The sequence below is a fragment of the Salvia hispanica genome, chromosome 6 (assembly GCF_023119035.1).
Source record: "Salvia hispanica cultivar TCC Black 2014 chromosome 6, UniMelb_Shisp_WGS_1.0, whole genome shotgun sequence".
NCBI classification, from domain to species: domain Eukaryota; kingdom Viridiplantae; phylum Streptophyta; class Magnoliopsida; order Lamiales; family Lamiaceae; genus Salvia; species Salvia hispanica.
Genome location: NC_062970.1, coordinates 6394024 through 6407663, shown reverse-complemented (window position 1 = coordinate 6407663; position 13640 = coordinate 6394024). Strand labels below are relative to the sequence as shown.

Sequence of the window (13640 nt, the reverse complement as noted above, 5' to 3'; positions counted from 1 at the left end):
GGCGTATCACATCTTATTTATGCAACTTGCTAGCGCATTATTTATTAAGAAATTAGTGTCAAGCATATGCGAAGTACGAACTATTTTATTTTCTCATCATACTAATTTTTATATATTAATCAACTCAAGTAAAAAACAATAGGAGTACATAATTATTAGTGTCCAGTATATATTAATCAACTCAAGTAAAAAACAATAGGAGTACATAATTATTAGTGTCAACTGGACTGGGCTGACCTAACCTGGCCAGCTCAGCCCAGACCCGTTCCATCAACGAAATGAAGCGGGTCTGGGCTAGGTTCATTGGTTGAAATGAGTTTTGATTGGGCCTTTTTGTAAACCCAGGCCCAGGACCATCTGAGGCCCGTCTTATATAATTTAGTTTTTCATGTACATTAACCACTAAGGGCATCCATAGTGGGGCGGACGATAGTCAGCATCGGGCTGACTATCATCCGCCACTGTAACCATGCGGACGATGGGTAATCCACCGTCCGCGGACGATACGCGTCGACCACGCATCGTTCGCGGTTATCGTCCACCCCACTGTGGGCTACGCGGATGATACCGTGGACGATGCGACGCGTTTTCCTTTTTTTTTAGTTCATCAAAAACTATATATATATATACATCACATTTTTCACTCTTCCACTCTCTCAAATCTCTCTATTTCTCATTCTCCCTATTAGAATGAATTCCGGAGATTTCCCAAGTCCGAATAGTCCGGTGTTCGATGCTGGTTCACGGTGGCCGGGTATAGACCCCGATGAATACCGGCCCTTCGACTCCAACATCCAGTACGATCCCGATTTTCAGCACGGATTCATACAGGCTGTCAGACATGGAGCCTTCTCCCACCCGCGCACCCGCCCCACCCCGCGGCCACTCCTCCTCCTCCGCCGCCACCTCGGGCTCCGCCACCAAGAAGAAACGGACCAAGAGCCCAGAAGTTGCCGCTTTCGGAGAAGAATGAAGAACTCACCTCGGGGAGGACGAACTACAACCTAGATGAATCCATCGTCTTGACGAGGTGTTGGATTGATATTTCAGAGGACCCAGTGTTCGCCAACAACCAGAAACAAATCGCGTACTGGGAGCGCATCGCTGACCGCTACAACGAGGGCAAGTCACCGGCCGCCTACAAGCGCCATAGGGAGCGGCTCCGCAAGCATTGAGATCAGATTAAGATAGGTCAATTTGTTCTCCAATGAGTACGAGAAGGACACGAGGGAGCAGGGCAACGGCGAGAGTATGACGGATGAGCGCGACAAAGCGGTTGCGTCGTACGTTTCATTGTATGACGATTTCAAGCACTACCAGTCTTGGCTTCTCTTGAAGGAGAAGCAGAAGTTCCAAGGAGGGATTTTGCCCCTATCGGCTGCGGCGAAGAGGGAGAAGTACAACGTCGCCGGTGATTATACGAGCGGCGCAGCTCCGATGGACCTCAACCATCCGTTATACGAGGATGAGAGTTCCGACACACCGATATCCTCCCGGCATCCCTCTGGCATCAAGGCTGCCAAGAGCAAGGGCAAGGCGAAGGCGACATCCTCATAGGCCGCGCCGCCGGCCCCGACTTCGGCTGCGGGACATTGCCTACGCGGAGTTGGTGACGGCCGCCGACCGGAGGACGTTGTTGGACACGCACAACGCCCTCAGGTAGACGGACGACCCGGCTGAGAAAGAATACCTTAAGGAGATGATCCAGTATCTCCATCGCAAGTTGGATGTATTTAGACTAGCATCTTTATCTGTAGTGCACTTGTTTTTTATTTCCACTTTATAACTTTTTTTTAATAAAGTAAATGTATGATTTGTCCTTTAATTGTGGTGTCTTTATTTATTTTGCTTGATATATTTGCAAACATAAAATTAAATACAAAATAGAAGTATAAAAACTATAGGACGGACTTTAGGGCGCCCCACTGCAGGTGGAAGGGTAGGAGAATAAAATGTTGACGTGGCGGAGGGCGCCCCATTGTGGATGCCCGAACAACTATATATTTCTTTGTTTATGCATGTCATTTTGTGCAAAGACATGTTAATATTCTCTATATCGTTTTTATTGGATGTCTCTGAATTGAATCAAACAATATTAGTCTATTATCTACACAAGTTCTCAACCAAATCATGAATGTTACATTCAATCTTGAATGCATCGAATTTTATTTTTTTTATCTAAGGCGTAAAAAATATGGTTCTGAAGTTTATCTTTAAGAATATGATGTATTCAAACTCAAGAATAATTATAGAATTTGTTAAATTTGTTAGTTAGTTCATATACTTTTAGTTTTAAAAATATAACATCAACCCATATGTCATCATCTACTAACAAAAGTAACAATATTGATTATTCATTTAGTTATACACTTATTTTTAGATAGAATAAGGATTATGAAAAATAATGTTTATACAAAGTCATTAAATGAATTAAACACATTATATAAATTTAGATTAGTGTAAATGAGATATAAATAAAAGTTATATATTTTTAATTTTGCATATACTCCATCGTCCCCAAAGAGTATGCACTATTTCATTTTTCATTCGTCTCCAAATAGTATTTAGTATGAACTTTCAATTTTGGAAACTATCTTCTCTAATGAACCGAGACTCATTCTCTATTAACAATACTTAAAAAACTTTCTCTATCAATCTCTCCCTTACTTTACCAATAATGCATTGAAACTCATGCCGAACCCAAAGTTCATACTCTTTGGTGACTGAGTGAGTAATATTTTTAGTCTCTAATTGAAATACAAAAATAAAAAATCTTACTAATCTAAAGTGACAGTTTGGTGAAAAGACAATTTTATCCTTTTTGGAGGGAAAATGTGAAGCTATTTTTGTTCACCCTTTTGGTCAGTGTAGTGTAATACATAAATAATGTTCTTTTGGATTCTAATAGTGTAGTGTAATACATAAATAATGTTCTTTTCAACAAAAATAGAATTTGTGTTAAACTCTATTATTATTATTATTATTATTATTATTATTATTATTATTATTATTACAATAAATATTTTTCTCTCATTTTTGTTCTCTATTATATTTTATTTATTTCACTCATATCAGATTTAAAATTGTATAAAATTGTTTGCCAATTTAGAGATGCTTCACAAGCTAAACAATATTACTAAGTTTTTAGATTAAATTACAGAAAAAGATTAAATTATATAGAATAAATTTAAAATTAAACTTAACTTATAAACTTTGTATAACTTCTTAATATAAAAAAGTGTAAATTGTTACATTATTCAAAACAATAAAGATGCATAAAATATTATCTATATTTTAAGTGATATTTACTTTTTATACGTATATGTGGCAGGGAGTAAGAAATTTATTCTTTCTAATATCAAAAACTCATTTAGTCTTTGAGTGTATATCAAGTTATGCTATAGTTTGAAATTAAATAGAAGAAATAAATAATCAACTGATTAGATAATACAAATTTTCTAACCTGACTTCTCAAAGAAGTTTAAATTTTTATTATTTAAATTATTCATATATTTAATGTGGATGTGTTTAATAATTTTTTTAATTAAGCTATTAAATTTATATATTGATTTACCTTTTATTTGGATTAATGACTACCATAGCACTGTCAATAAACATTTTTACTCACACATATTTTCTTTATTTATACTGTATGTCTTATTCTAATTAACTCATATTCTTTTATCATAGTTACATATCTTCCTTTTGTCATTAATTTTTATTGTTTTTACTCCCGTAGATTATAAATTAAAATTATATAGATATTTCATTCATTTGGGAGTAGTAAATTCTCCAATTAGAGTAAGACAAGATAAGTATATTTATGTTTTTAAAAATTTTCACATTGCTTTGAATTCATAATTTCTTCATATTTATTATGTTTTGTATCTATTATTTGAAATTTTTATGTCCTGTGCATAGCACAAGTGTTAATACTAGTTTAAATAATGTTCAGCTTAGCCCATCTCAAACAAAAAGTTAATAGGATAGGATTCATGGTTTATCAACATGCAACTAGCTCCGTTTGGTACATGGATGAGAGGTGTGGAATTGAAATTGGAGCCTTTAATTTCAAATTCAGTGTTTAGTTTCATAAAACTTATTGGATTTGATATTGAATTACAATTCCAAATTCTCCAATTTCACAATCATAATTCCATATCAAAAGTAGTAAAATTCTAAATATGTACTCCCTCCATCTCCAAAGAATATGCACTTTGGGTTCGACACATATTTTAATGCAAAATTGATAAAGTAAAAGAGATGTAGAAAAAAGTAATTAAAGTATTATTAGTAGATAATGTATCCCACCTGATTAGAGAGAAAAAAGTTTCCAAAATTAGAAAGTACATATTCATGTGGGACGGACTAAAAAGGAAAGAGTGCATATTCCTATGGGACGGAGGAAATATTAAATTACACACACAGTGCACATATTTACACACAGTTCACACATTTTCACACACACTGCACATATTTACACACAGTGCACACATTCTTACACACACACTGCACACATACACATTCACACACATCGCGCACACACACTGCACACGCACACACATTCACACACACTGCACGCACACACACTACACACACTTACACACACATTCTCACGTTGCACACATTCACACAAATTGCGCACACACACCCACTGCACAACAAAATGATGAAATATAATTATAATTAATTGTATTTTTACAAAATAAGTACTATCTTAATAATGAAAATTACAAATAAATATATATTTATTTATGTACTACCGTGTTCTCATTTCCGAATAAAGAAACACATTATAATTAGAAACACTAATTAGTTTATTGGAGCATCCTTAAAGTCATATTATGATGAGCAAAATAATATGCTCTATTTCTTTTTTAACATCCCCACAAATCTAACTAGTTATAATTCAAACTTGATTGAATTATTTAGTACAATAAATTAAATTTAATTATGATATACTAATTTGATAATTACATATTAAAGGATTGTTATTGAAAAGTGTATAATGAATTGCATATAAAAGAAAATTATTATAAAAAGCCTTTTAAGCCAGTTCACTTAGTCGAACTAAATGGTCTAATCCAATTAGACTCACTTCCCAAATAAAAATGGCCCAGTCCAATTAGTTGCACTTTACAAATCAATATGGCCCAAGCTCGGCCCTTGAAATATTTTCACTTCAATTTTACTCTCTCACTAAACAATACAGACGCGCCTCTTCCCTCTCCAGTTACCGCCGTCGACGGCAGTAACATGCCCACAGCAAATCGACGTTTCGTAGCTGTTGATGAAGAATATAATTTTAATCCCTCAACTTCAAATCCTTCAGAAACAATTCATACACCGCCCAATATGTTTCAATACGTTCTCCTCATATTCATATTACCACGCTCAACACATGCTTGATGAAATGCCACAACGACCAAATGTCCCTGTTTACCGGTTCATGCTCAATCTCATGAACCAAAACCGCAGGTGCGAAGCACTTTATGTTTTTAAGAAACATCTGCGGACGGATATTTCGGGAGTTAATGAAGTTGTGCTAGCGCTTGCTTCAAAGGCTTGCGTTGGGCACCCAAGAATTGGACGTCAGACCCATGGTTTTGCTGTGGTTTCTGGCTTTATTGCCAGTGTTTCTGTATGTAATTCTTTGATGAACATGTACTGCAAGTCGTCGAATTTGAGGACGGCTTTGTGTATTTTTGTGAATTTGAAGAACCCTGATAGTGTTTCTTACAATACAGTGCTATCGGGGTTTGAAGACAATAAAAGTGCACTCCTTTTTGCTCGCGGGATGCATTCATCTGGGATTGCTTTTGATTCGAGAACTTTTACTAGTGCCCTTGCCCATTGTGCAGATGGCGAGGAGTTTGATCTCGGGTTTCAGTTGCATTGTCTTGTTTCTAAGTTAGGTTTGGAGGCAGAGAATTTTACTGGGAATGCACTAATTACATTGTATTCGAAATGTGGAAAAGTTGAGGATGCTAAAAGAGTGTTCAATGAAATGCCACACAAAGATTTGGTTTCATGGAATGCTATTCTCTCCGGCTATGCTCAGGAGGGCAGTAATGGATTGGGATGCATTAAGGGATTTGTTGAAATGGTGATGGAAGGGTTCAGGCTTGATCATGTCTCGTTTACTAGTGTGGTTGCAGCTTGTGGTCATGAGAGGAACCTCGAGTTTGGTAAGCAGGTGCATGCTTTGTCAGTGAAAAGAGGATATGGGGATCATGTCAAGGTTTGTAATGTTCTCATGTCTATGTATTCGAAATGTGAAGCTGTTGGAGATGCAGTATCTGTCTTTGAAAATATTGTTGACCGTAATGTAGTGTCTTGGACAACAATGATCTCTATAGATGAAGAGCATGCTATGAATTTATTTAAGGAGATGATACAAGATGAAGTATGGCCGAATGACGTTACGTTCATTGGATTGATTCATGCAATAACAAAACACAATATGATGCGAGAAGGCCTAATGGTGCATGCCTTCTGTATGAAGTCGAACTTCCTTTCAGAAACTAGTGTGGCAAATAGTTTCATTACCATGTATGGCAAGTTTCAGATAATAGAAGACTGCATTAAGGTGTTTGAGCTGATTGATGAAAGGGATATCATATCGTGGAATGCTCTTATTTCTGCTTATTCCCTGAATGGCATGTATCAGGAAGCTTTACAAGTATTCTCGTCAGCTTCCAAAGAATTAACACCTAATCCTTATACATTTGGTGCTGTCTTACATGCAATAGCTTCATCTGAATCGATTTCTCTTAGGCAGGGCCAACGATGCCATGGATTCTTGAAGAAACTCGGATTGGACATTGATCCAATTGTCTCTGGTGCACTTCTTGACATGTATGCAAAACGGGGTAGCATTTTTGAATCCGAGAAGATATTTTCTGAGTTGACAGAGAAAAACCAAGTTGCTTGGACAGCTATAATCTCTGCATACTCAAGGCACGGGGACTATGAAAAAGTGATGAAGTATTTTAAGGAAATGGAGATGGAAGGCGTAAAGCCTGACTCCATTACATTTCTTTCCATTTTGACAGCATGCAGTCGCAATGGGATGGTTGATGTAGGACGTGAAGTTTTCGATTCAATGATTTGTGGTCATTCTGTAGAACCATCAGCCGAGCATTATTCTTGTATTGTGGATATGTTGGGTCGGGCAGGGAAGCTGAAGGAAGCTGAAGATCTTCTGAGCCAGATCCCTGGAGGGCCTGGAGTATCTGTCCTACAGAGCCTTCTTGGGGCTTGTAGAATTTATGGAGATGTAGAGATGGCAACTAGGGTTGCTGATACTTTGATTGAAATGGAGCCTGATGAATCGGGTTCATACGTTCTTATGTCTAACTTGTTTGCTGAGAAGGGGAAGTGGGAAAAGGTTGCGAAAATTAGGATAATGATGAGACAGAGAAAAGTCATCAAAGAAGTAGGATTTAGTTGGGCAGATGTTGGAAACATTGAGAGCTCACTAGGTTTGCATGGATTTTCATCTGGAGACAAGTCACATCGTCGGTCGAAAGAAATCTATGAAATGGCTGACTTGTTGGGATCAGAGATGAAACGAAGAGCAAGATGCTATGAGATTTGCATATAATAGATGTATACTGGTTATTCTTACTAAGAATGTGACATACTTGGATGGTTGACTTTTGCAGCATCATAGAATGTGCATATCACATCCTTACCGATTAGCAGATGACTCGAGGAATATCAATCGTTGATCCTCCCGGATGTTCATTATTATTCACCACACATCAGAAAACATTTTTCTGATGAAGTGCGAGCATTCTTTTAAGCATGACAGTCCCTTACTCGTCCGGTTTCCTGCAATAACTTATTGATTGAATGTGACGGATTTTGGTGACAGCGGAGGTATTCATATTTATGCAGGGACTTGCTATTTTTCACAAGTTATGCTAACATATCAGTATCAGCTTTTTGTAGTGTAAAGAGTAACTATGCACTATCTTCCGATTCACTGATAATGAAGATAGAGTTGGGAGTTTGATCTTCTCTAGCTATGTCTCTGTTGCTGCTATATTTGCTCCCCTACATAGTAGAAAAGTAGTTTTGGGAAAGTTGTGTGCTTCTAAAGAAGAGCTTTTGGTAGGATTAGTGCCTAATTATGAAACTTTACAAAGTTATGTGCCTCTGATAGATGCTAATAGGATGTTTCGAACACTGTTGTGAATCTTGTGATCAATACTCTGCTCCACCACCAATTAGATAGCAATGAAAGAAATTATGAACATGATGTAAATTTTACACGGTTATTATACAAATATATTTGTGGAGGATGTTTGCTTGTTATTCAAAGATTCAGATAATGAATTAGCAATTCCTAACCCATTGAAGCTAAATGTCTGCTGAATAAACATGGTTGAAAATGAATACCGAAAGAACAATCGATGTAGAAAAGTTTACAAGAATGTGACTCGAACAATCTTATTTTTGTATTCTTCTCTCTTATGTGTGCTCTGAATGTGTATGATTTATAGAAAATGAATATAATTAGTAGTAGGAGTACATTTTAGTTAACAATTAGCACAAAAAACCTACTCCATTTAGTGCTTGATATAATTAGTACGTTTCTATTTTTTAATTTATTATTTCTCATATTTTATTCTCTATTAAATTATAGTAATACTTATTTTCTGTTTGACAAATTATTTTTTCCAAAATTTGCATTATATATTTATATTGCAAAACAAAATCGTTAATGAAGTGGACACCATCGTATTTGTATATATTGCTACTCTATCCTAATTAAATTTTAAAAATTAATTTAAATATAATTAAATTGAATTTATTATTGGGAATTAATACAATTAATTATAGATGACAATTTCACTGATCAACGGGTGTCAGATTTGTTTGGCGGGAAGAGAGTAAAGTCTCCGATTTGGTATCGCTTTATCTACAGTGCGCCGGATTGGTGTTTGCTCAAATTAGTGTGTTCAGTTCTTAACTGATGTGGTTCTGAATCTTCAATTTCTTTAATTTTTCAGTGGCCAAATTTGAAGATGAACCGGCGGAGACACGGAAGAGAATGTTAACCTGGTGCGAAATGGCGATCACAATATCTTGGTAATTTCTTGTCCAATTATTATGTAATTTGAAGATGAATAAGATATGTTTAGAAAGGAGATTCTTACTTCTGTGTTATTTGGTCCGGTCGTTAGAATTGGAGGAAAATCGTCTTTTTATGTAAATTACAGCCTCATTTCGTTCCCTTGGACTTGGTCACTTGGAACATGGTATTTTATTATTATAGGATGGTAGCTTTTCCTTATTTTGTGAGAAATTTCAAGATTATGAACACAGCTTATCAGTTAACAATACATATATATGGCACTTCATTTGCTTTTATCTCCATCATTCACTCTATTAGCCAGTCCCTCATAAAAATAAATAAAGTTTTAGTTGTTCATCAAATTTCAAAATGGCTGAAGCAGCAATCCTTGTTGCTTTAGAAACCCTTCGGAATCTGCTGCTTGATGAAACCAAATTCTTGTCAGGGGTGGGCAGTCAAGTGAAGGGATTGGAATCACAGATCAAGGAGATGCAGTGTTTGCTAGAAGACTCCGACAGATCAAGACATCACGGAAGCAAGAGCGTTGGTTACTGGATTCTAGAAATCAGGGATCTCGTGCACCAAGCTGAAGATGTCATTGAAATGTATTCGGTTATGCAAGTTTCTTTGAAAAGAGGAAGGGGCATTACACATTTTTTTCAAAGATTTTCTTGTGTCTCAAACCGCTGCTGCAGACTCCACAAGATCGGTTTGGAGATTTCAGAAATCAGAACAGATATCGGAAGAGTGTATAAAAGCATGCAAGAATATGGGCTAAGAAGTATTGTTCAAGAAGAAAACTCAGGTTTGGGAAGTGAAAACCAAATATGGAAAAGAAAAACATATTCTTTTGAAACCAATGATTGCTTTGTTGGAATGGAAGAAGATTTGAAGCGACTTGTTTCTCTTACAGTTGATGATAACCTAAGCCGGGTTATTTCTGTGTGGGGAATGGGTGGACTCGGAAAGACAACCATTGTTCGGAGAGTGTACAACCATGCCAGTGTTAAGCATGCCTTTGATTCCTTTGCCTGGGTTTGTATTACTCAACAATGCCGAATTAGATTTGTCTTGGAAGAAGTCCTTAAGCAGTTAATGCCACAAAAGAAGGAGGATGCTATGCATCTAACTGATACAGAGTTGGTTGAGCAACTCTTTCAAGTCCAAAAAGATAAAAGATGTCTGATTGTATTGGATGATCTCTGGAAAGTTGAGCACCGGGATTGTCTGTTGGATGTCTTTGTAGATAGCAAGATTTTGATGACAACTCGAAAACAGAATGTTGCAGATGTGGGATTATCCTACAAACTTGGGCTCCTAAACATGGCTGATGGCTGGCAACTGCTCAAATGCAAAGCATTTCCACGAGGCTGTGTCCCACCAGGTTGGTGTCCTCATCACATTGTGTGTTAATTTCTGCTTGGGTATTTATTTTTCTATTATACCATTTCTATGTCAACTATTGTGTTGATTATCATTCTCACGAATTCCTGGACACTAAATCAAAGTGTAGTCTTTCCAGTCCCTGAATTTGATATGATATGCCTTTTTCTTGGTCTTTTTATATTTTCAAAGTCAAACTTTTGAACAATACCTTATCAAATATCAACATGGACAAAGTAGTGCTGTTAATCAAAATGATCAGCTTGGTGATATGGTGTGCAGTTCTCAAAAGGAAAAAAGAGGACCAATTTTTTATATTTATTTAAATATTAATTTTCTTTGGCAACTTTATTTTCCTTTTTTATTGGTTTTGGTATTGGTTTTGTTTTTGTTCTTTTTTGTTTTTCTGTTATGCACCGTGCCAGCTAATCACTGCCATGAGCCATCAGCCAGTTGTGCTTATGTAGATGTGTACTTGCAAACATTACACACTATGAATCAAACTATATAATATTTCATAACTAGGGGAAAACAATGAAACAATATAACCTGGAAAGAGTTTCTTTCAAAAAACATGTTATAATATTAATCTGAACTGTATTTTCAGTTTCTAACAGGTGTCTACAATTTTTAATTTGAAACATAAGATGTATTAATATTTAGTATAATATTTATCATTAAGTTTACATTAATGTTCTTCCTGTTAATTGGGCCAACTTGGATATGATATCCAAACATGGCTATTCATAATTTAGTACTCCCTCCGTCCACCAATATAAGGCCAAGTTTGGTCGGACAAGAGTTTTAGGGAATGTAGTGGAAAGTGAAAGGAAAATGTTAATGGAATGTGAGTCCTACTTTTATATATTGGTTTTATAATGAAACGTAAGTGAAATAAAGTTAGTGGAATGTGGGGTCCATTACCAAAAGTAGTTAAAACACAAATGGGACATTTATTGGTGGACAGACGAAAATGGCAAAATGGGAACGTTTATTGGTGGACGGAGGGAGTATTTCTATTCCAATCTTTTCCCAACTTGAGCTTAAAAGTAAGTAGAGTTGCTCATATTGACTAGCAAAGTAGCAATAAAAGGTTGATGCCTTAAGTAATACTAAAATTTTGTCAAGTAATATGTTGAGAACTTTTGAAATAATGGGCACGAGAAAGTAAATCAGTTTTGAAGGAGGAAAAATATTATTTTCCATTGAATGTTATACTAAACACAGTTTTTCGTTCTATTTAGAGAGTCACTTTCCAAATTTACAAATATATATGCTTTAATATCTTGCAGACTTTGGTCCACAAATTGAATTGTTTGAGGAAGTTGGTAAGAAGATGGTGAAAATCTGTGGCTATCTACCATTAGTAATTTCTCTGCTGGGAGGGATCTTGAGCAAACGACAATCATTGAAAGAATGGGAGTTGGTAAATAAAAATATTGATGATTACTTGTTTAGTGCTGGAAGCACGGATCAGGACAATAGGATTAATGCGGTAGTACTAGATTTAAGTTATGAGGACCTACCGTCTTACTTGAAACCTTGTTTTCTTTATATGGGTCAATTTGTCGAAGATCAATATGTATATGGTGACAATTTATACATGTTGTGGATAGCAGAAGGCTTGATTACAGTCGAGAATCGAGCAAGTGGGAAGACATTGATGAATGTTGCAGAACTCTACTTGAGTGAATTGGCATCTAGGTGCATGGTAGAAATTGTAGCTCAAGATACTGTATCAAGTAAACGCTATGTATCCTGCCATCTTCATGATGTTGTACGAGATCTATGTTTGCTGAAGGGGAAGAAGGAGGACTTTCGTCTCAAGGTTGTGAATTGTCAAGGGGGAAGACTTGATGTGTTGAGTCCATCTGTTTTGGGTATTAAAACACGATACTTGGCAATGCATTTTAGAGGTGAAGTGGAAGTAGAACATGATGAATTTACGACTAATCATGAAGAAACTACCAAACACATTCGATCTCTCAAGTTTATTTGTCATTCAAAACAGAGGAAGATCAACTTCCCAAAAAGTGTTCTTGAATATTTCTATAACTTCAAATTGGTCAGAGTTTTAGTATTTGAAGGCTGCAACTTCCAAGGAAGAAAGTTACCCAAAGAAATTGGCAATCTAATTCACCTTAGATACTTGCGGTTGCGAAATTGTGAATGTACCGAATTGCCATCCTCCATCAGCAACTTGATATACTTGTCCACGCTCGATCTATTCCATTCATGGGATGTCCGCATACCAAATGTTTTGCACAAACTGATTCGGTTAAAGCACTTGTTTCTTCCTGATTACCGAAAGACCAGCAATGCCATTGCCAGAAACTACCAGCTTAGCTTGGAAGGCCTAAGTAAGCTGGAGACGCTGATCGGGTTTGACAGCTTGTTCCATGATTGGAAATCTGTGTCGAGAATGAAGAATCTCCGACGTCTTCGAGCCACAGTGCATGATGTAAAAACACTATCAGAAATCATTTATGATCTCAAAACATACAGGGATAATCTGCAAGAGTCTACACTTATAATCAGAGATGGTTGTGAGCTGACATCTTTGGAACAAGAGGTGCCAATTCTGAGGAAGCTGTTGACATGTCCCAATCTTCATTCCTTGTGGATAGACGTGCACACACCGAACCTGAAACAAGAAATCAAAACTCAACTAGTTTTCCCAAGACTTGTGTTCTTGACATTGAGAAACTGCAAAATAGAGGATGACCCAATGCAGATGCTGGAGATACTTCCTTGCCTAGAATCTTTGTGCTTATGGCCATGTTCTTATGTGGGGAAAAATATGACTTGTAGCAGATCAGGCTTCTGTAAACTCAAAACCATTCAGCTGTGGGGTTTACCAAATTTGACAGAGTGGAAAGTTGAGAAAGGAGCCATGCCGATCCTTTCTGAGCTTGAAATTAGGGACTGTCCAAAGTTGGGGAAGATTCAAGATGAACTGAGATCTATTACAAATTTGGAGGAACTGGAGATTTCCGAATTGCCAGGATTTGGAAAATGGGTTTCTGGGAGAAAGAGAGGAGTTCAACACTGTTTTCCGTGCTCCTTTCGTCATCATCCCCCGACCGACTGACAGCAGGTGTCAAAAGAGGTTCAGATCAATTTCGAGCTGGATTGATGGGTAACATTTTTGCCTAACTGGTCGAACTGCCCA

The 13640-nt window shown here is 36.6% G+C and overlaps 2 protein-coding genes across 6 annotated transcripts; both read left to right on the top strand.

The window, feature by feature from the left end:
* Positions 1–5211: 5211 nt before the first annotated feature.
* Positions 5212–8309, top strand: LOC125195722 (pentatricopeptide repeat-containing protein At4g32430, mitochondrial). The gene has a single exon (XM_048093902.1). It carries the CDS (start codon positions 5291–5293, stop codon positions 7604–7606), a length of 2316 nt encoding a protein of 771 aa, XP_047949859.1. The 5' UTR covers positions 5212–5290; the 3' UTR covers positions 7607–8309.
* Positions 7763–13574, top strand: LOC125195720 (probable disease resistance protein At1g58390). 5 transcript variants are annotated; one of them, XM_048093900.1, is made up of 5 exons: positions 7763–7884; positions 9021–9099; positions 9541–9690; positions 9781–10469; positions 11761–13574. In XM_048093900.1, the coding sequence occupies exons 2-5, from the start codon at positions 9062–9064 to the stop codon at positions 13557–13559; spliced, it is 2676 nt and encodes an 891-aa protein (XP_047949857.1). In that variant the 5' UTR covers positions 7763–7884; positions 9021–9061; the 3' UTR covers positions 13560–13574. The 5 variants fall into 5 exon arrangements, with proteins under 5 accessions (XP_047949857.1, XP_047949858.1, XP_047949854.1 ...); XM_048093901.1 differs by having other exon boundaries at positions 9541–9890; positions 9999–10469; XM_048093897.1 differs by having other exon boundaries at positions 9541–10469.
* Positions 13575–13640: the final 66 nt, after the last annotated feature.